Source organism: Dryobates pubescens, chromosome 1 (genome assembly GCF_014839835.1).
Source record: "Dryobates pubescens isolate bDryPub1 chromosome 1, bDryPub1.pri, whole genome shotgun sequence".
Classification (NCBI taxonomy): Eukaryota; Metazoa; Chordata; class Aves; order Piciformes; family Picidae; genus Dryobates; species Dryobates pubescens.
The window spans coordinates 17896926-17919804 of NC_071612.1; the positions used below are offsets into that span (position 1 = coordinate 17896926).

At 49.5% G+C, this 22879-nt stretch overlaps 1 protein-coding gene across 1 annotated transcript in view; it reads right to left on the reverse strand.

Annotated features, from left to right (window-relative positions):
- Positions 1-22879, reverse strand: part of LOC104309532 (protein Wnt-7a) — a 76231-nt gene that overhangs the window by 31508 nt on the left and 21844 nt on the right. The window contains exon 3 of the mRNA XM_054161870.1: positions 11517-11788. Coding sequence (XP_054017845.1) covers positions 11517-11788 — 272 coding nt within the window. The remainder of the gene's footprint in view (positions 1-11516; positions 11789-22879) is intronic.

Consider the following 22879-nt stretch of genomic DNA (forward strand, 5'->3'; position numbering starts at 1 on the left):
TCTCCAGGCTAAGCAACCCCAGCTCCCTCAGCCTCTCCTCACAGGGCTGTGCTCCAGGCCTCACACCAGGCTGGATGAGGCCTTGAGCAACTTCACCTAGTGGGAGGTGTCCCTGTCCATGGTGGAGTGGTTGGAACTAGGTGGTCTTCAAGGACGCTTCCTACCCAACCCATTCTGTGAGTCTATGATATTCCATCTGGTCATAGTGAGGCACAAGATCCATGTATAATCCTTCTAAACTGCCTCCATCCATCCAGTTTCAGCTAGGCAAAAATATTGTACAGCTGACTCAGCACTGGTTAGGCCACACCTTGAGTCCTGTGCCCAGTTCTGGGCTCCTCAGTTTAAGAAGGACATTGAGACACTTGAACGTGTCCAGAGAAGGGCAACAAAGCTGGGGAGGGGTCTGGAGCACAGCCCTGTTAGCTCCTTGCCTCAGAGGCCCTCACAGGAGCTTGTAAGTAGAATAGAATAGAATAGAATAGAATAGAATAGAATAGAATAGAATAGGTTGGAAGAGACCTTCGAGATCATAAAGTCCAACCTATCACCCAACACCATCCGATCAACTAAACCATGGCACCAAGCACCCTATCAAGTCTCCTCCTAAACACCTCCAGGGATGGTGACTCCACCACCTCCACGATCAGTCTCTCTTGCTGGGAAGAACTTCTTCCTAACATCCAGCCTGAACCTCCCCTGGCACAGCTTGAGACTGTGTCCTCTTGTTCTGCTGCTGGGTGCCTGGGAGAAGAGACCAACCCCCACCTGGCTACAACCTCCCTTCAGGGAGTTGGAGAGAACAAGAAGGTCTCCCCTGAGCCTCCTCTTCTCCAGGCTAAGCAACCCCAGCTCCCTCAGCCTCTCCTCACAAGGCTGTGCTCCAGACCCCTCCCCAGCCTTGTTGCCCTTCTCTGGACACCTTCCAGCATCTCAACATCTTTCCTAACCTGAGGAGCCCAGAACTGGGCACAGGACTCAAGGTGTGGCCTAACCAGTGCAAACAAAATGTGATCCTGAAACGCACTTCCCAACTTCAATCCACTCTAACCCAGGACTGCGCCACAGCCCTGATCATGCCACAAGCAGTTAGCGTCCTCCAGTGAAGAGGAAAACCATCCAGCAGCTTTCTCTTTAAGGTGCATCCCTAACATCAAGGACTAGAAGATTCTGAATACAAAACTCGGGATCATTTCTGTGCCCCAGCCAAAGACCCACCCCAAAAGTGAAAAAGGGTTGGAAAATGTAAAAGCAGAGCTGGAAGGGCACTGCTGCCTTCTGAACTGCAAGAAGTGTGGCTGTGCTGCTGATGCTTTAATATCACTTGCTTGCTGGTGCCAGCAGTATCAGGGAAGCCTCACCCAGGCCTGCTCTGCTCAGAGCTGGGCTCCTAGACTCTCTGGAGTCTATGATCGTTTTCAGCAGCTCCAAACAGAGGTGAGCTGTATGCTGGTGTGCTTCTGCCAATAGAGACATTCCTCCTGACGGAGCTGAGAGGCAGCTGGATACAGAAGCCCAAGGGTTTGGTTACTCTTAGCCAGCTGTGCTGCCTGCAGGGATATCTCAGGGCCAGATCACAGCTGCTACACAAATGCGGGGAGGGATCTTTTGGCTCCTCTCTAGGCCCCATGTCCTCCTGGCACACCAACTGTACCCTGCTGGCACTGTGCTTGACAGTGTCACAGTATCACAGTATAACTAAGGTTGGAAGAGACCCCAAGGATCATCAAGTCCAACCTGTCTCCACAGACCTCACGACTAGACCATGGCACCAAGTGCCACGTCCAATCTCCTCCAGGCAGCCCTGTCCCTGATGGTCTGCTGGAAACAGAGCCCCTGCCATTAGCTGCTGGACTGCTGGGGTGCCCCTGGAAGGCTGTGCTCTTCCCCCCAGGCAGTGGCGCCCCAGCAGGGCTGCGAGCCCACAAGCTGCACTCCCTCTCCACTGTGGACTGAGCCATAGGTATAAGGACAGTGCCGTTTCCCCATGGAATTCTTCCAGTGCTGGAGACCCTCCTGGTTCCCATACTTTAAGACCCATTTCAGGCAGAACTGTTCATTCTCCAGAAATTCACACCTCTAGTCAGAAAAAAATCTAAATGGTAAGTTGTTGGGCAGCTTCTTAAGTATCCTTTCAGCTCACAGGAGAAGTGCAGGACGTGGGTGACAGAGCTGCTGCAAGCCTCAAGCAAAGCTCTGAGAAACCAGAAGGCATTTCTGAAGTGGATGGTGCAAGGATCATGGCAGACTGAAGTGTTTGGTCATTTATCCTTCAGGGAAAACCATAATAAGGGTGAAGGGAGAGAGCAGCATTTGGAAAGCACAGGAGGTCTCCCCAGCTATTCCACACTCAGGACACTCACCCTCTAACCTCAGAAGGAATTTGCTTCCACAGAACTTTGCTGAACTTAGAATCATGGAATCACAGAATTGTTCAGGGTTGGAAGGGACCTCAAGGATCAGCCAGTTCCAACCCCCCTGCCATGGGCAGGGACACCTCACACTACAGCAGGTTGCTCACAGCCACATCCAGCCTGGCTGCAATAACCTCCAGGCAGGAGGCTTCCATCACCTCCCTGGGCAGCCTGTGCCAGTCTCTCACCACCCTCCTGGGGAACAACTTCTTCCTCACATCCAATCTCAATCTACCCATTCCCAGTGTTGCTCCATTCACCCACTTCCTGCACAGTGTGCAATCACCACAGCACTGCAAGAGCTGAGCTCTCCTCCAGAGAAGCCAACTGCCCCTACTTCATTCAAGATACCTTTTGCTTTTCCTTAGCCTGACTACAAGAAGCAGCACAGAACAGAGTTCCTGCAGGTGAAGCACATGAAAGGTTGTAAGCATCCAGCCCAATGCTAGAAAAGGCACCAGGCTAGGAAAAGAAGCTGCCCAACAACTTGACATTTAGATTTTTTTTCTGACTAGAGGTGTGACTTTCTGGAGAATGAACAGCTCTGCTGAACTGAGTCTTCAAGTATGGGAACCAAGAGGGTCTCAAGCACTGGAACAAGCTGCCCAGTGAGGTGATTGAATCCTCAGCCCTGGAAGTGCTTAGAAGATGCAGAGAGATGTGGTGCTGAGGGGCATGGTTTAGCACCAGCCTTGGTAGAGTTAAACAATGGTTGGGTTTGATCTGAAAGGTCTTTTCTGACTGGAAGAATTCCATGGGGAGACGGCACTGTTCTCATACCTATGGCTCAGCCCACTGCCTACTGTGGAGAAGGAGTGCAGCTTGTGGGCTCACAGCCCTGCTGGGGTGCCACTGCCTGGGGGGAAGAGCACAGCTTTTCAGGGGCACCCCAGCAGTCCAGCAGCTAATGGCAGGGGCTCTGTTTCCAGCAGACCATCAGGGACAGTGCTGCCCGTCAAGCACAGTGCCAGCAGGGTACAGCTGGTGTGCCAGGAGGACATGGGGCCCAGAGAGGAGCCAAAAGATCCCTCCCCACGTGTGTGTAGCAGCTGTGATCTGGCCCTGAGCTGCTGCCACGCTGCTTCCAGTTCAGAGGATGAAAGGCTGCAAAGCCACTGCACCTAGGTGTGCCTCCAAAGAGAAACACTGAATCAAAGTCCACCTTGATGTGCTCTTGAATTGCAAAAGCCTTGCAGTGCAGCCTGTGCCCATGATTTATAACAGTGACTCATAACATTGCATTATGCTTAACATGAGGTAACGCTGATGCAAGATGCCATTGGTGCAGCTTCAATGTCACAGAGAGGGAAAGAGAGGAGAGAGCAAGCTGGTCCTGTACCTCACCACACTCTCAGAGAGAGGAGTTTACAGCCCAGAATATGCAGAACCTTTCAGTACTCAATTTGCCTTTTTCTTCTCTTTTGTTTTTGGTTTGTTGGTTTTTTTTGTAGCAGGACCAGTTGGGGGAATCAGAATTTTTTCCTTCTTTCCTGGAGCATAAATAGCTGCCAGGCATACTTGCAGTGATTTAATTAACTCTGAGCTTGAGAAGACAAATTTGCTAACAGCCAATTCAGTCTTGCAGTGGTGAAGCCTCCTGTGGCAGTTGTGCAGGGCAAATCAGGATCAGGCCCCTCAATTAATTCGAGGTTCATCTCTCTCTCTCCCTCCCTCTCTCTTTTCTGACCCAGCTGTTATGAATTCTCCTCTTGTTCTCCCTGTGCTGCTTGCTCCTTCCTGCAGTGAATCAGCATTTCAGGATATCCTAATTCAAAGAGGAAAGGCAGCCCAAGCTCTGCTGCTGGAGGTCAGCAAGAGCTGCTCCCTGCCAGGCTGGGCAAATGCTGCGAGGCTGCTCGGGGCCAGCTTCGTAGGGTGCATGTGACCCCGGATTTGAACCCTGCCCCTTCCTCTTTCCAAGCAGCCTGGGAACTCTGGCTTGTGCCTGTGGTATGCTAAAGACCTGGGTCCTGGTGCTTTCTTAGAATCACAGAACTGTCAGGGGTGGAAGGGACCTCAAGGCTCAGCCAGCTCCAAGCCCCCTGCCATGGGCAGGGACACCTCACACTGCAGCAGGTTGCTCACAGCCACCTCCAGCCTGGCTGCAAACACCTCAAGGGATGAGGCTTCCACCACCTCCCTGGGCAACCTGTGCCAGTCTCTCACCACCCTCATGGGCAACAACTTCTTCCTAATATCCAATCTCAATCTCCCCACTTTTAGTTTTGCTCCATCCCCCCCAGTCCTATCCCTCCCTGACACCCTTCTTGCCAAGATAGAGAGAGAAGCAGAGAGTTGGAGAGAGCCCTGTCCTTTAGTAGCAAGGAAACTTGGGGAGACACTGGCACAGGTTGCCCAGGGAGGCTGTGGCTGCCTCCTCCCTGGAGGTGTTCAAGGCCAGGCTGGCTGAGGCCTTGAGCACCCTGGGCTGGTGAGAGGTGTCCCTGCCCATGGCAGGAGGTTGGACCTCAATGAGCTTTAAGATCCAACCCACCCCATTATGTTATTCTATGATTCTGTGAACTGTTGTCCACTCCACCCCAGCAGCAGAGGTATGGTGGGAGCCCATCCTGCAGGAACCAGGGGCACCACTGGCATTGGGAATGGGGACATTGCTGAGCTCAGGTGGGGCTGCTTCTCCCTGCACCCTCACTGCCCATGTGTATTTTTCCAGCATTGCACTACCAAGGCTGTTGAGGACAAGCAACAAGGATGTCCTCCACCTGTGGCCTCTGAAATCCACTACATCTGATAGGCAATATTCAGTTACTTCCAGAAAGAGCTGACAGATAATTATACTATTGCTCTGGCAGTGTCAGGGGTTCAGTACCTTGTGGCTCTCTGTATCTCCCTGAAAGGAGGCTGGAGACAGGTTTGGTCTCTTCTCCCTAGTAAACAAGTGATAGGGCAAATGGAAATGGCCTCAAGTTGCACCAGAGCAGGTTTACCTGGACATTAGAAGAAAAATCTTCCCTGAAAAGGTTCTCAAAGCCTGGCACAGGCTGCCCAGAGAAGTGGTTGAATCCCCATCCCTGGACGTGTTTCCAAGACACAGAGCTGTGGTGCTGAAGGCCATGGTTTAGCTCCAGCCTTGGTAGAGTTAGGATGATCTTAAAGGCCTTTTCCAACCAAAACTATTCTCTGATCCACAAAGCCTGGTGTTGGCATCACAGGAAACAGAGGGACATCTGCATAGGTAAAATAAGACTATGAGAAGGTGGAAAGTCTTGATCTGAGATCTCTAAAAAGTTTGGATCAGGCTTTTGCCAGTGGTTCTCTGCTGGTTTCTACCTATGCTGAGCTTCCCTGGCAAGCCCAGCAGACCTGCCGGCTGCAGTGCCAAGTCTGTCATCCCTTGCTCACACAGATGCACTTATCAGTGGTTCTGAAGAAGATAATGAGATGGAGACAGACTGAGAGAGTTGGGGTTGTTCAGTCTGGAGAAGAGAAGGCTCCCAGGAGACCTTCTTGTGGCCTTGCAGTATCTGCAGGGGACTCCAAGAAAGCTGGGGAGGGACTTTGGAGGGTGTCAGGGAGGGATAGGACTGGGGGAGATGGAGCAGAACTAGAAATGGGGAAACTGAAATTGGATGTTAGGAAGAAGTTGTTGCCCATGAGGGTGGTGAGAGACTGGCACAGGTTGCCCAGGGATCACAGGATTACAGGATGTTAGTTTAGGGATTGGAAGGGACCCCTGGAGCCCTTCCAGTCCAACCCCCTGCCAGAGCAGGACCATAGAATCCAGCACAGGTCACACAGGAACACATCCAGACAGGGCTGCAAAGGCTCCAGAGAAGGTTCCACAACCTCTCTGGGCAGCCTGCTCCAGGGCTCTGGAAACCAAACAGTGAAGAAGTTCCTCCTCATGTTGAGCTGGAACCTCCTGTGCTGGAGTTTCCATCCATTGCCCCTTGTCCTGTCCCATGGTGCAACTGAGAAGAGCCTGGGAGGCGATGGAAGCCTCATTCCCTGGAGGTTTTTAAGGCCAGGCTGGATGTACCTGATGTAGTGTGAGGTGTCCCTGCCCATGGCAGTGGGGTTGGAACAGGATGATTCTGGAGGTCCCTTCCAACCCTGACCATTCTATGACTCTTCTAATACACATAAGGCTTTGTAGCCTGCATCCTGAATCACCTGCAACTGGTGCCAGACTAAAGAAAGACCTTTTCAGTGGTCATTCATGAGCCCTCGGACAGAGGGCACAGCACACAGTGCATCTCCTCACGGTCAGACCAAAGCAGGACTGAGTTTTGAATAACAGAGTGGTGCCTACCAGTGAAGGTAGCAAATCAATAAGACCTGCACATCTGCTTGACTCCTGGAAGCCCAGGAGGTGCCAGTCTGTCTCCTAGGTGCATAAATATCATCAACAACCTAGCCATAGATGAGCAAAAGTAGACAAGAATTTGTAGCCCAGAGGAAAGCCACCAAGAATAGATTGTGTGGAGGCTGATAAGATCCATGCTGCTCCAAAAGGGGAGAGCACCACCCCGAAACAAGACAGGCTTTGTTGGGAAAGGCTCAGGGAGAGACCCAGCTTGCCAAACACCCATCGGTGGCCTCCTTCTGCCAATTGTCTTTAAATGCTGTGATCTTTCACACAAGAGCAGAGCCTGAAAGGCATCTCTCTAGCACAAACATCGTTTATGCATTCTCCAGGGGATGGTGGAGAGGAACATGCCTCCTCTCAGCCTTGCTGCTTTCTTTCCCCTGAAGAGCTGAGGGAGATTTGTTCGAACAAAGATCAGCAATTTTGCTCTGTGAGGGCTGCAGGAAGAAGCGTAGTAGAATTATCTCCAGATCAGAACAGTTCCTGAGCCTGCTGGAGAAATGGCAGATGGCCAGAGATAGCACAAACCACTGTTCTCCCAGATAACAATGCGTGGAGCTGAGGCTTCCAGGCACAGGCTTTCAGGACAGGCAGTGGTGTGCACACAGAGGTGAGAAACACAAGGAGCAGCTCCCCTTGGGAAGAGAGACTGAGAGCCCTGGGGCTGCTTAGTCTGGAGAAGAGAAGGCTGAGAGGGGATCTGATCAATGTCTATCAGTATCTGAAGGGTGGGGGTCAGGCTCGTTGTAGTGGTACCCAGTGATAGGACAAGGAATAATGAGTGCAAGCTGGAGCCCAGGAGGTTCCACCTCAGCTTGAGGAGAAACTTTGGTGTCAGGGTGCTGGAGCCCTGGAGCAGGCTGCCCAGAGAGGTTGTGGAGTCTCCTGCTCTGGAGACTTTCCAACCCCACCTGGCTGCATTCCTGTGTGACCTGCCCTGGGTGATGCTGCTCTGGCAGGAGGGTTGGACTGGATGATCTCTGGAGGTCCCTTTCAACCTCTCATGTACTGTGATACTGTGAGCTCAGCTCCTCAAAGGGAGGCTGCTGAATGCTTTGCCCTTAGCACAGGGCCAGCTCCAGGACCAGCAGCCCTGCTCCTCCAGTCTAGGTCCAAGCCTGGGTGCATGCAGACAAAAAATGCAACTCCTTTTTCACCTACATCTTTGGACTTTGCAGTGGAAAAAGCCATTCCAGTGAGCAGCCAGTTCCATCTGCATGCTGCTGTGTCATCCCTTGGGAAACCTTTCCTGCCAGCTCCTAGCAGATCAAAGCAGCCCTTTCCAGGAAGCAGCTTCCCCACAGAGGCCAAACCACGCTGGGGTTTTTTATTTCAGCGGCGCTGTGCTTGTACAGCAGAGCAGGCTGTGGGCCTGGGTGCTCACCAGGCTTTTCAGTGTGTGCATTCATGCTCCTGGAAGCAGCTAATGGAGATCTCAGATTATTTGCTTAGCAAATGCTAGTGCTTAATCCTTGAGTTATCCTCAGAATTCTGTGTTAATGTTGCTAGTGTTTTGAAGGGCTGTGTTTGCACTGCACAGCCAGACACGGGATACCAGGCAGGGCAAAAACCATAACCTCACCTCTAAAGCTACTACAGGAGCAGTGAACAGGAAAAAACAAGGAGGGGGAAAAGATAGGGAAGGAAGGAAAGGATGGAAGGAAGGAAGGAAGGAAAGGATGGAAGGAAGGGAGGGAGGGAGGGAGGGAGGGAGGGAGGGAGGAAGGGAGGAAGGGAGGAAGGAAGGAAGGAAGGAAGGAAGGAAGGAAGGAAGGAAGGAAGGAAGGAAGGAAGGAAGGAAGAAAAAAGAAAGAAAAAGAAAGAAAGAAAGAGAAAGAAAGAGAAAGAAAGAAAGAGAAAGAAAGAAAGAAAGAAAGAAAGTAAGAAAGAAAGAAAGAAAGAAAGAAAGAAAAGAAAAGAAAGAAGAAAGAGAGAAAGAGAAAGAAAGAAAGAGAAAGAGAAAGAAAGAGAGAAAGAAAGAAAGAAAGAGAAAGAGAGAAAGAGAGAAAGAGAAAAAGAAAGAAAGAAAGAAAGGGAGAGAGAAAGAAAGAAAGAGAGAAAGAAAGAAAGAGAAAGAAAGAGAGAAAGAGAGAAAGAAAGAAAGAGAGAAAGAAAGAAAGAGAAAGAAAGAGAGAAAGAGAGAAAGAGAGAAAGAGAGAAAGAGAGAAAGAGAGAAAGAAAGAAAGAAGGAAAGAAAGAAAGAAGGAAAGAAAGAAAGAAAGAAAGAAAGAAAGAAAGAAAGAAAGAAAGAAAGAAAGAAAGAAAGAAAGAACGGAAGGAAGGAAGGAAGGAAGGAAGAAAGGAAGAAAGGAAGAAAGGAAGAAAGGAAGAAAGGAAGAAAGGAAGAAAGAAAGAAAGAAAGAAAGAAAGAAAGAAAGAAAGAAAGAAAGAAAGAAAGAAAGAAAGAAAGAAAGAAAGAGAGAGAAGGTAGGAAGGAAGGTTGGTTGTGCTTTTGTTTGGGGTGGAAATGGCTTTTGTTGAATGCAGTCTGCTTGGCTCCAGCGTAAGCGGAGATGTCTCAGAGCTTAGAGGTAATTACCACAACAAAAATAGTATCCACGAATTAACTGCTGCTCTGAACTTCCTTCTCCCATTTGCTTCTAAGTCACACTAACAAGATGCTACAATCAGTGCTAGTGCAGGCAGTGGGGATGGGAAAAGAGAGAGCCAAGAGAGCTGGAGGATTTCCATTGGCTCTGCAGGAGGCCATCAGCAGGACAGCGACTGCAGTTTGGATCACAGCACTGGGCCAGCTTGCACAAGTCTCTGTCCAGCCTGGCTTGGAACACTTCTTTCAGCCTTGGAGCCTCCCCAGCCTCCCTGGGCAACCTGTTCCAGAGCATCATCACCCTTCTCGTGGGGAAGATTTTCCTCCTGATGTCTCACCTAAATCCAGCTTCTTCCAGTCTGAAACCATCACCCTTTGTCCTATCACTCCATGCCATTGTAAATCCCCAGCTCTCCTGTAGCCCCTTTCTAACCCTGCAAGGCTGCTCCAAGGTCTCCCTGAAGTCTTCTCTTCTCCATGCTAAGCAACCCTGACTCTCTCAGCCAGTTCCCTGACCATTCGTACCTGGTGTAAATCAGAGCCCCTCCACCACAGAGGCTGCTCTGAGGAATGCCAGGGAACAGCTGGCCTGCAAAGATCTGAGCAGCACAGACCAGATCAGGTCTTGCATCTGCAAGGAATGCCACTAAGAATCAGAAAACCAGCCCAGTGCCCCAAACCCGAGGTGTTCATGCCCAGGAAGGGGATTGTGGCAGGGGCAGAACTCCTGGCTTCCCAAGCCAGGGTCTGCAGTAGCTGCTTTCAGCTATTTGGTGCCAAAGAAGGGGTCAATGTCACTGAAGGTGTTTAAGAAGAGACTGGATTGGATGTCAGGAAGAAATTCTTCAACATAAGGGTGGTGAGAGACTGGCACAGGTTGCCCAGGGAGGTGGTGGAAGCCTCCTGCCTGGAGGTTATTGCAGCCAGGCTGGATGTGGCTGTGAGCAACCTGCTGTAGTGTGAGGTGTCCCTGCCCATGGCAGGGGGGGTTGGAACTGGCTGATCCTTGAGATCCCTTCCAACCCTAACAATCCTGTGATTCCATGATTCGATGGATGAGGCACTCAGTGCCATGGTCTGGTTGATTAGGTAGGGTTGGGTGATCAGTTGGACTTGGTGACCTTGGAGTTCTCTTCCAACCCGGTTGATTCTGTGAGATTCTGTAACTGGGGGGAGTTGGGAACCTTGCTGTGCAAGATGACAAACCACCTGCAGAGCACAAAGTGAGTCAGCCCCTGGGCTCCCTGCTGCAGTGCTTTTCTCCTTCTAGAGGTAGTCCTCACACAAAGAGCCAGCTTCAAGCAGCTGAGTTGAAAACGATCCCTTTGCATATGAGTGAGAGGTTCATGTCTGAACCTGACAAGAATCCCCTTCACCCAGAGGGTAGCAAGCCAGCTTTGTATCATAAGTACCATTGCACTACCCAGGCAAAATGTTTGTTTGCTTTCTCCTTTTTACAGCTGGAAAGGGTAATGTTCAGACAAATATTTGACAGGCAGATGGTCCAACAAGCTTGTAGGACCTGCAGAGGTGCCTCCTTGTCTGCTCTGAAACCACAGAAGGGCAGGGGTTGGAAGGGACCTCCAGAGATCATCAGGTCCAACCCCACTGCCAGAGCAGGAGCACCCAGGGCAGGGCACACAGGAGCACACCCAAGGAGCCCCAGGGCTCCAGAACCCTCATACCAAAGTTTCTCCTGTTGAGATGGAGCTTCCTGTGTCCCAGCTTGTACCTGTTGTTCCTTGTCCTGGAACCAGGGCAAGGACAGTACTGAGTACCACACACACAAAAAAAGATCCTGGCCCCTTCATCCTGACCCCCAGCCCTCAGCTATTGATAGACATTGATCAGATCCCCTCTCAGCCTTCTCTTCTCCAGACTAAACAGCCCCAGGGCTCTCAGTCTTTCTTCACAAGAGAGACGTTCAAGTCCCTTCATCATCCTCTCAGCTCCTCATTGGACTCTCTCCAGCAGGTCTCTGTCTCTCCTGACCTGGGCAGCCCGAAACTGGACACAGCATTCCAGGTGTGGTCTCAGCAGGGCAGAGTAGAGGGGGAGGAGAACCTCCCTAGCCCTGCTGGCCACACTTCTACTAATGCACCGCAGGCTCCCATTGGCCTTCTTGGCTGGCACTACAGCACACTGTGGCTGTCCTGCACCGGACCAGAGCTAAGGGCCACCGCTGGCAGGCTGCAGCAGGCCGCGGCGGGGCAGAGGCACTCACCTTGCGCCCGGCCTCGTTGTTGTGCAGGTTCATCAGCGTCCTGGCGTTCTGCTTGATCTCCCGGGCGTCCACGAACACCTTGGCAAAGCCGATCCCGTACCTGATGTCGGCAGAGCAGCCTCCCCACTTCCATCCTTCCTCCTTGTGGTACTGCCCCTGCTTCTCCTTGTCGCAGCCGCAGTCGCTGAGGTTGCCCTGCGTGCAGGCGGCGGTGATGGCGTGCGCCACGCCGGCGGCGATGATGGCGTAGGTGAAGGCTGCCTCCCTGCTCCCTGCGAGCAAAACGGAGCTGTGAGGAGGCGCTGCACAGACCCACACCCAGCACCGGGTCGGAAGGCACCCTTCAAGGGCAGCTTGTCCAACCCCCCTGCAGGCAGCAGGGACACCTCCAGCCAGAGCAGGCTGCCCAGGGACACAGCAAGGCTGACCTTGAATGTCGCCAGGGGTGAGGCCTCAAACCTGGGCAGCCTGTGCCAGTGTCTCCCCACCCTCGCTGTGCAGAGCTTTCTCCTGATGTCCAACCTAACTCTGCCCTGCTCCAGTTTCAAACCATTGCTCCTTGTCCTATGCCCACAGCCCTTCTGAACAGTCCCTCCCCAGCCTGCCTGCAGCTCCCCTGCAGATATTGAAGTGCAGCTCTAAGGTCTTCCTGCAGCCTTCTCCTCTCCAGGCTGAACAGCCCCAACTCTCTCAGCCTATCCCCACAGGGGAGATTCTCCAGCCCCCTGAGCATCTTTGTGGCCTCCTCTGGACCTGCCCCACCAGGTCCATGTCTCTCTTGTGTGGAGACTGGTCAGAAAGAGAGAGCCAAAGCCTTGCAGTGCACACAGCAGACTGCTATTCTTAGCAGGCATAAGCAGGCCTCTTCTCTTGGAGGCATTGATCTGTGGGGCTGTTCCCCCTCTAAAAAGAGCTCTCCAAGAGACAGGAGGACAGAAAGTTCTCTTTCGGCAACTTCAGTCAGGAATTTCCAGATGATGTTGGGAAAGCCTAGCTCAAGATTTTTGTCTGGCAGAAGGGTGGGGTGGAAAATGCAAGTGCTCTGGAGCCAAAAAACAAAACAAAAAAGAAGAAGAAAAAATGAAATTAAATTGAATTAAATTAAAGATGAAATGAAATTCAATTAAAAGTGACATAAAATTGAATTAAATAAAAAATTGAAATAAATTGGATCAAATTAAAAATGAAATTGAATGAAATTAAAAATTAAATGAAATAGAATTAAATTAAAAATGAAATGAAATGGAATTCGATTACAAATGAAAATAAATTGAATTAAATAAAAAATTAAAAGTGAAATTAAATTGAATTACATTAAAAGTTAAATTAAAAGTGAAATTAAATTAAAAATGAAAATAAATTTACTGGAATAAAAAATGAAATTGAATTAAATTAAAAGTGAAATGAAATTGAATTACATTAAAAGTTAAATTAAAAGTGAAATTAAATTAAAAATGAAAATAAATTGAATGAAATAAAAAATGAAATTGAATTAAATTAAAAGTGAAATTAAATTGAATTACATTAAAAGTTAAATTAAAAGTGAAATTAAATTAAAAATGAAAATAAATGGAATGAAATAAAAAATTAAAAGTGAAATTAAATTGAATTACATTAAAAGTGAAATTAAAAGTGAAATTAAATTGAATTAAAAGTGAAATTTAAAGTGAAATTAAAAATGAAAATAAATTTAATTAAATTAAAAATGAAATTGAATTAAATTAAAAGTGAAAGTAAATTGAATTACATTTAAAATGAAATTAAATTAAATAAAATATGAAATTGAATTGAATTACATTAAAAATCAAAATTTTAAAATCAAAGTAAAATTTTAAAATAAAAAATCAAACTGAATTTTAATAGCAAATTACAATATCAACTTACCATTACATTTAAATACTAATTTAAATAGTAAATAAGATATTAAGTTAAAATATTGATTTAAATTAAGATATTAAGTTACCATTTCAAAATCCAAATTAAAATAAAAATAAGAAAATGAAATGAAATGAAATAATCAAATGGAAGAAACCAAAATAAAAGTGAAAATAAGAAATTAAGGTTAAAAAAAAAATGAAAACAAAAAAAATTGAGGTTAAAAAATGGAAATAAAATTTAAAAGGAAATGAAAACAAAATCAATAAATAACTAAAATAACAAAATAACATTTTAAAATTAAATTTAAAAAAACTAAAAATGAAACTGAAAAAAAACCCTAAACAAAAAACTAAATTTAAAAATTACATTTAAAAATGAAATGGAAATAGTAAACTCAAGTAAAATGAAACCAAATAAAATAAAAATTAAAAAGAAAGTAAAAAAAAGAATAAAGCATTAAAATAAAATAAAATTTTAACCCAAACCAAAATAATGTAAATACATTTTAAAATTCAATAAAATGTAAATACAAATATTAAATTAAAAGAAAATAAAAGAAAAATTAAAATCATTTAAATTAAAATGAAATAAAATAAGGGAAAAAAGGGAAAGGGAAAGGGAAAGGGAAAGGGAAAGGGAAAGGGAAAGGGAAAGGGAAAGGGAAAGGGAAAGGGAAAGGGAAAGGGAAAGGGAAAGGGAAAGGGAAAGGGAAAGGGAAAGGGAAAGGGAAAGGGAAAGGAGGGGAAGAGATGGGAGGTGAGAAGGGGGCAAGGTATGGGGAAGGGAAGGGAAGGGAAGGGAAGGGAAGGGAAGGGAAGGGAAGGGAAGGGAAGGGAAGGGAAGGGAAGGGAAGGGAAGGGAAGGGAAGGGAAGGGAAGGGAAGGGAAGGGAAGGGAAGGGAAGGGAAGGGAAGGGAAGGGAAGGGAAGGGAAGGGAAGGGAAGGGAAAAGGGAAGGGAAGGGAAAAGGGAAGGGAAGGGAAAAGGGAAGGGAAGGGGAAAGGGAAGGGAAGGGGAAAGGGAAGGGAAGGGGAAAGGGAAGGGAAGGGGAAAGGGAAGGGAAGGGGAAAGGGAAGGGAAGGGGAAAGGGAAGGGAAGGGGAAAGGGAAGGGAAGGGGAAAGGGAAGGGAAGGGGAAAGGGAAGGGAAGGGGAAAGGGAAGGGAAGGGGAAAGGGAAGGGAAGGGGAAAGGGAAGGGAAGGGGAAAGGGAAGGGAAGGGGAAAGGGAAGGGAAGGGGAAAGGGAAGGGAAGGGGAAAGGGAAGGGAAGGGGAAAGGGAAGGGAAGGGGAAAGGGAAGGGAAGGGGAAAGGGAAGGGAAGGGGAAAGGGAAGGGAAGGGGAAAGGGAAGGGAAAGGGAAAGGGAAGGGAAGGGGAAAGGGAAGGGAAGGGGAAAGGGAAGGGAAGGGGAAAGGGAAGGGAAGGGGAAAGGGAAGGGAAGGGGAAAGGGAAGGGGGGATGAAATTGCTTTAAGATCCCTACTCCCTTTTTGGCAAATTCAGCTTAGTGTTGGGATTTCCTTCAGGAATTTAATTCCAGGCTGAGAGGTCTTTTCAGAGGACAAAAACCTCTGCTGGGAGTCTTGGGCTAAAAACATTTATCTGCCCCAGAACATTTCGCTCACATCGCAGAAGTCACAAAGTTTTCAGCGGGGACATTTGTGCAAGCTCACTGAAATCGGTTTGAGTTTCCACGTCAGCATTTCCCACAGGAGGGGACAAATCTCCTGGCTTGTGGCAGGTACAGCAGCAAAGGCAAAGGGAAGCAGCAGCATCACAGAGGGCTGCGGGGAGGAGGTGATGCCAGTATTGGATGGCTGGAACATTGGGCTGCTGTTTGTTTTAGGGGAGTCCTGAAAAGGCCTTGGGGGTGCTGGGGGAGGAGAAGCTCAAGAGGAGCCAGCAGTGAGCACCTGCAGCCCAGAGAGCCAAGCAGAGCCTGGGCTGCAGCAAGAGAAGTGTGGCCAGCAGGGCCAGGGAGGGGATTCTGCCCCTCTGCTCCACTCTGCTGAGACCACAGCTGGAGCTCTGGGTCCAGTGCTGCAGCCTCTGTGCCAGGAAGGATCTGGAGGTGCTGGAAGGTGTCCAGAGAAGGGCCATGAGGATGAGCAGAGGTCTGGAGCTGCTCTGCTGTGAGGACAGACTGAGGGAGTTGGGGCTGTGCAGTCTGGAGAAGAGAAGGCTCCCAGGAGACCTAATTGTGGCCTTGCAGTATCTGAAGAGGGCTCCAAGAAAGGTGGGGAGGGACTTTTGAGGGTGTCAGGGAGGGATAGGACTGGGGAGAACGGATCCAAGCTAGAGGAGGGGAGATTGAGATTGGATGTTAGGAAGAAGTTGTTCCCCTTGAGGGTGGTGAGAGACTGGCACAGGTTGCCCAGGGAGGTGGTGGAAGCCTCCTGCCTGGAGGTGTTTGCAGCCAGGCTGGATGTGGCTGTGAGCAACCTGCTGTAGTGTGAGGTGTCCCTGGCCATGGCAGGGGGGTTGAAACTGGATGATCCTTGAGGTCCCTTCCAGCCCTGACAATTCTGTGGTTCCAGGTATGGGACATCTCTCACCACTTTGGGGGGGTGACTCAACACCCTCAGTGGTCTTCAATAGAACTCCAATTTAAGTGACCTCAAGGTCAGTTCCTCAAGACAAACCAACAAACTCTGTTACTTAATTCATCTTTCTGAAGCTTTCTTGCATACTAGCCTGGGGGATTTCCCATGTGTGGATCCTATGGGAGCTTCAAGGCTCTGGGAAGTAGCTCTGCTGGGATAGGGCCACCTCAAAACCCATGGAGGTTTGCAGAGGTTGCCCACATGTATCACACAGCTCTTTACAGTCTACTGGATCTAAGAACTTAGCCCTACTCTTATTTCTCCAATGGCAAAATACAGCCTTGCATCAACAGAATCAGAATCAGGCTCTTAATTAAGAGAAGGCAGATGGAAAGCTCAGCTTCCCATCTCCAGACACCCACCAGTTAAGCTCTGGCAGAGCCCAGCTGCTGCCAATAACTGATTCTTTACAAAACAAGCCCATTTCTGCTCTTTATTGGATTGCACACACACACAAATCATCACTGGGAGAAGAAATCTTCCAAGTGCTTCACTCTCAGCTCCATCCCTTTCACACACACGGGCCAGACTCCTGCTCTTCTCACTAAATGGTTCTTATAATGACAAATATTCACTCCCTTCTGGCCAGGAAATTAAAAGCAAAAACAAGATGGCACATTAAAAATCTGTTAACAGGAGCTTTGTGCTCTCTTGCCAGCAAAGGCACTGCTCCACAGAATCACAGAAACAGTCAGGCTGGGAGAGAGCCTCAGGATCACCAAGCCCAACCCAGAACCCTACTCTGCAAGGCTCACCCCTAAACCAGAGCCCCAAGCATCACATCCAAACCACCTTGAAACACATCCAGGCTTGGGGACTCCACCACCTCCCTGGGCAGCACATTCCAATCCCTGACCACTCTTGCCATGAAAAAGGTTTCCTCCTCTCCAGTCCAAACCAGTCACAGCTTGAGGCCATTCCCTCTTGTTCTGTCACTAATGACCTGTGAGAAGAGACCAGCACCAACCTCCCCACAACCTCCTTTCAGATAGTTGTAGAGAGCCATGAGGTCTCCCCTCAGCCTCCTCTTTCCCAAACTAACCATCCCAGGCTCCTTCAGTTGCTCCTCACAAGATTTATTCTCCAGGCCCTTCCCAGCTTCCTTGCCCTCCTCTGCCCTGGCTCCAGCACCTCCACATCTCTCTTGGATTGAGGAGCCCAGAACTGGACACAGCACTTGAGGTGTGGCCTCCCCAGAGCTGAGTGCCAGGGGACAATCCCTGCCCTGCAGGCGACTGCACACTGCCTCTGTTGAGGAGCTTGGAGCCCTCCTCAAAGCATTTCTTGTTTTCCCTTACAAGGCAAGGCAAGGCAAGGCAAGGCAAGGCAAACCATTAGATGTTGAGCTGTTATGAGTATGGACTTAGCAGTTGAGGATTTTTAGAGCCTCTACTGAAAATCCGAATGCTGGATAGAAATCCCAGGCTCTGCTTTGATTTGGAGCTGTGCACTCAGAACCTCTGTGCATGGGGAGACCAGAGGAGGCAGGTGGAAATGGGGTCCCACTCCAGAGTCAGTCCACAAGGACCAGGCAGGGCACATTACTAGTCCCTCTTTCACTTTCTCCTCATCAGTATCTTCACTATTCTAAGTCCAACACTGTGAAAAATGCACTGAGAAGCCAGGGGAGGTATAATAAGGAGCCCCAGTTTCTCCACTGAGAGGGGAGCAACCATTACACCAGATTTCTGTTTCATGAAGCAGTGCATGGGCCAGCATCAAAAACCCATCTAGAGCTGAAATGTTTGAGTTTCCTGTGGCTGGATGATTTCTGATCTAGCACAAGCTCTTTTCAAGGTCTCTAATACAAGCCAGTGTGGGAGCATTTTAATCTGACACCACCATTGGAAAGACTGAGCAGCTCTTTAGTTTCTTAGAGGGGAGAAAAACACAAGGCAGAGCACACAGAATACAGAATTAACCAGGTTGGAAATGACCTCAGAGATCATCAAGTCCAACCTCTCACCCAACAACATCTGATCAACTAAACCATGGCACCAAGTGCCTCAGCCAGTCCCCTCTTGAACACCTCCAGGGATGGTGACTCCACCACCTCCCTGGGCAGCACATCCCAAGGGCCAATCTCTCTTGCTGGGAAGAACTTCTTCCTAACATCTAGTCTGAACCTCCCCTGGCACAGCTTGAGACTGTGTCCTCTTGTTCTGGTGCTGCTTGCCTGGAAGAAGAGACCAACCCCCACCTGGCTACAACCTCCCTGCAGGGAGATGGAGAGAGCAAGAAGGTCTCCCCTGAGCCTCCTCTTCTCCAGGCTAAGCAACCCCAGCTCCCTCAGCCTCTCCTCACAGGGCTGTGCTCCAGACCCCTCCCCAGCTTTGTTGCCCTTCTCTGGACACCTTCCAGCAGCTCAACATCTTTCCTAACCTGAGGAGCCCAGAACTGGACACAGGACTCCAGGTGTGGCCTCAGCAGTGCTGAGCACAGGGCACAATGACCTCCCTGCTCCTGCTGGCCACACTCTTCCTGATGCAGGCCAGGATGCCCTTGGCCTTCTTGGCCCCCTGGGCACACTGCTGGCTCATGTTCAGCTGCTGTCAACCAGTACCCCCAGGTCCCTCTCTGCCTGGCTGCTCTCAGCCACTCTGACCCCAGCCTGTAGCACTGCCCGGGGCTGTTGTGGCCAACGTGTAGAGCCTGGCACTTAGCATGAGCAGGATCAGAATCCAGTGTCAAGCTTGATCACAAAATACATTACAGAAGTTACTTTGTGAGTTTGGTTTGGGGGAAAAGTTCATCAGCTTTTTAAAAGTGAAAGTTAAGAGATGACAAGGTAAATAAAGCCAGAGGCTGGAGGGATTGATCCAGGCAGGAAGCACCTTGGCACTTGTGAGGTATTGACCAAGTGGCACAGGTGTGTCATGCCTGCACCAAAGCAGCCTTGATTTCCATAAATGATTTACTTTTGCAGCTTCATTACCCTTGTCTGCCTCACACAAATGTCAGCAACAGGGCAAGAGGAGACTTAGTTCATTTTGAGCCTCTGGAGAGAATAAATCTTGTGAGGAGCAACTGAAGGAGCCTGGGATGGTTAGTTTGGGAAAGAGGAGGCTGAGGGGAGACCTCATGGCTCTCTACAACTATCTGAAAGGAGGCTGTGGAGAGGTTGGTGCTGGTCTCTGCTCACAGGTCATTAGTGGTAGAACAAGAGGGAATGGCCTCAAGCTGTGACTGGTTTAGACTGGAGAGGAGGAAACCTTTTTCATGGCAAGAGTGGTCAGGGATTGGAATGTGCTGCCCAGGGAGGTGTCCAGGGAGTCCCCAAGCCTGGATGTGTTTCAAGGTGGTTTAGATGTGGTGCTTGGGGCTCTGGTTTAGGGGTGAGCCTTGCAGGGTAGGGTTCTGGGTTGGACTTGGTGATCCTGAGGCTCTCTTCCAACCTGACTGTTTCTGTGATTCTCGTGTGATAGCACTTTGGCTATCAGAACAGCATAGCAGGGTGCTGGAAGTGAGTGGGATACGACAAGTACAAGCTTCTCCCTGCCACTTTAAACAGTGATTACTACTTCTCTACTTCTGATGCCAACAGAGAGTTGAAATGCCTAGAAGATCGCATGGTGGGGGGAAAAAGCCACTAACAAGCACTCAGGCAGTGCTTGAATTCCTCTGAGCCTCTGAATTCCTCTGAACCATCATTGGAGGTGTTCAGGAGGAGACTTGATAGGGTGCTTGGTGCCATGGTTTAGTTGATTAGGTGGTGTTGGATGATAGGTTGGACACGATGATCTTGAAGGTCTCTTACAACCTGGTCTACTCTATTCCATTCCATTCCATTCCAATTCTATTCTACTTACAATCTCCTGTGAGGGCCTCTGAGGCAAGGAGCTAACCCAGGCCTAGTTGTGATGTCCACTCAAGAGCTTGCACACTTACATTCAGATCCTCTTACTGCCCTCTCACTTGCACCTTGGAGCACAGCGCTCAGCCCTCTTCTGCACCTGCAACACAGAGCTGGCTGAGCCCTTCCCAAGGCTTCTTGCCTGGCTGATAAGAGGCCTGGTTTATTCTATTCTATTCTATTCTATTCTATTCTATTCTATTCTATTCTATTCTATTCTATTCTATTCTATTCCATTCCATTCCATTCCATTCCATTCCATTCCATTCCATTCCATTCCATTCTCTGCTTGTGCTCCAGAGCAGGCTGTCTGAGGAAGGACTGCTGCCCATTCTGACTGACCTCCAAATATGGAGAGGTTGAAAGGGGCAACCTCATCACCTCTGGATTCACAAAGATGATCAGTCTGGGAAATGACCTGCTGAGATCCTCCTTTTGTCCTTGTTTACTTTTCAACTGTGGCAGTTACAGGCTGAGCAGATTGAGTAGAAAATTGGTAGAATGGAAATAAATTACCCTTGGATGTAAAAGGGAAAAGAATCACAGAATCAACCAGGTTGGAAAAGACCTCAGAGATCATCAATTCCAACCTATTACCTAACACCTCATGACAGCTAAACCACAGCTCCAAGTGCCACATCCAACCCTTTCTTGAACACCTCCAGGGATGGTGACTTCACCGCCTCCCTGGGCAGCACATCCCAATAGCCAATCTCTCTTGCTGGGAAGAACTTTCTCCTCACCTTGAGCCTACACTTCCCCTGGCACAGCTTGGTGCTGGTTGCCTGGGAGAAGAGACCAACCCCCACTTAGCTACAACCTCCCTTCAGGTAGTTGTAGACAGCAAGAAGGTCTCCCCTGAGCCTCCTCTTCTCCAGGCTAAGCAACCCCAGCTCCCTCAGCCTCTCCTCATAGGGCTTGTAATGATAAGGTCCAAATAATCCCAGTGGTCTTGTAACTAACAAAGTTATTTGTGTAAACTAATTTCTTCTCTCTCTTCAGCTTCTTTGCTCTGGCAGGTACCAGCTGGTGGCTTTTGCTTGGCTGTTGCTGACCTTGGCTGCCTTCTTGCAGTGGCTAAGCACTAACAAACTCGTCTCTGCTCTCTTTTTCCCTTGCATAGGGTGGGGGAAGGGAGCAGGGAGGGGGAAGCTGTTGGTAAGCCCCTGGTTTTGTCCAGGGGGGGTTCCTTTGTTGTTTATAAATTGTAAATATTGTATATTTTGCACATATTCATTGCATTTTTGTGGCCTTCCAGGATCTGCAGGGGGCTCCAAGAAAGCTGGGGAGGGACTTTTGAGGGTGTCAGGGAGGGATAGGACTGGGGGGGGGGGGGGTGGAGCAAAACTGGAAGTGGGGAGATTGAGATTGGATGTGAGGAAGAAGTTGCTCCCCATGAGGGTGGTGAGAGCCTGGCACAGGCTGCCCAGGGAGGTGGTGGAAGCCTCCTGCCTGGAGGTTTTTGCAGCCAGGCTGGAGGTGGCTGTGAGCAACCTGCTGTAGTGTGAGGTGTCCCTGCACGTGGCAGGGGGGCTGGGACTGGCTGAGCCTTGAGGTCCCTTCCAAGCCTGACAGCTCTGTGATGTCATATTTCTGGATTGCAGGTTTGCTTGTAAATAGAGCTTCATTTGCTTCCATCTGAGCTGGTCTGGCAAAGATTTATTCTGGGGCCAATTTCAACCCACCACATCAACAGAAGTGTTGTAAGAGCCTCTGACAGCCAGCTCAGACCTGTGCTTTGCTCTCCTTCTGAAAATCCAGCAGTAAAACAAACCTTCAGGACTTGAACATCAGGGGGAAAAAAATTCCTTCTTCGATAGCAACACCACACTGAGACTCTTGGATTTACTTGAAGCTGTAGGTGGCGGTGAGGGCAGCGTCACAAAATACCTCCTAGGTGGGAACAACACTTCTGGCTGAAGGAGGGCAAGGAATGTTGTTGAGAGGTAGGGTACAGAATAGAGGGCAAGGAAAGAAGGGAACTGGCAGCAATGATCACAGCACGTGAGTGAGACACAGAGCCCGCTTGGGCTGGGGCCCAGAACAAGCCAAACAACTGTGCCAGCCAAAGCAGACAGAGTCAGGGAATCAGGGATCAGCACTGGGCCTGGTTCTAGTCAACATCTTGATCAGTGACCTGGATGAGGGGATGGAGTCAGCCCTTCGTAAATCTGTGGATGACACCAAGCTGGGAGGCAGGGGAGGGTAGGAGGATGCTGCAGAGGGCCCTGGCCAGGCTGAGTCAATGGGCTGAGGCCAATGGGATGAGATTCAACAAGGCCAAGTGAAGGGTCCTGCACCTCAGTCACAATAACCCCATGCAGGCTACAGATGGGGGGGATGAGTGGGTGAAGAGCAGCCTGGTGGAGAGGGACCTGGGAGTGCTGGGTGACAGCAGCTGAACGTCAGCCAGCAGTCTGCCAAGGCCAATGGCATCTTGGTCAGCATTAGGAATAGTGTGGCCAGCAGCACCAGGGATGGAATTCTGCCCTGTGCTCAACACTGGTGAGCCCTCAGCTTGAGCTCTGCGTGCAGCTCTGGGCCCTCACTGCAAGAAAGATCTTGAGGTGCTGGAGCAGGTCCAGAGGAGAGCAACCAGCCTGGGGCAGGGAATTGAGGGAAAGGCTGAGGAGGAGAGGCTGAGGGAGCTGGGAGTGTTCAGCCTGGAGGAGAGGAGGAGCAGGGGGGACCTTATCACTCTCTACAATTACCTGAAGGGAAGCTGTAGTCAGGTGGGGGTCAGGCTCTGCTCCCAGGCAGCTTGTGACAGGACAAGAGGGCATGGCCTGAAGCTGTGCCAGGGGAGGGTTAGGTTAGATAATAGGAAGCAATTCCTCACTGAAAAGGCTGATTGGGCACTGGGATGGACTGCCCAGGGAGATGGTGGTGTTGCCATCACTGGAGGTGTTCAAGGCAAGATTGGCTGTGGCACGTGGCGGCATGGTTTAGCTGGTGTGGTGGTGTTAGATCATCAGCTGGACTTGGTGATCTCAGAGGTCTTCTCCAGCCTCAGTAATTCTGTGATACTGTAATTG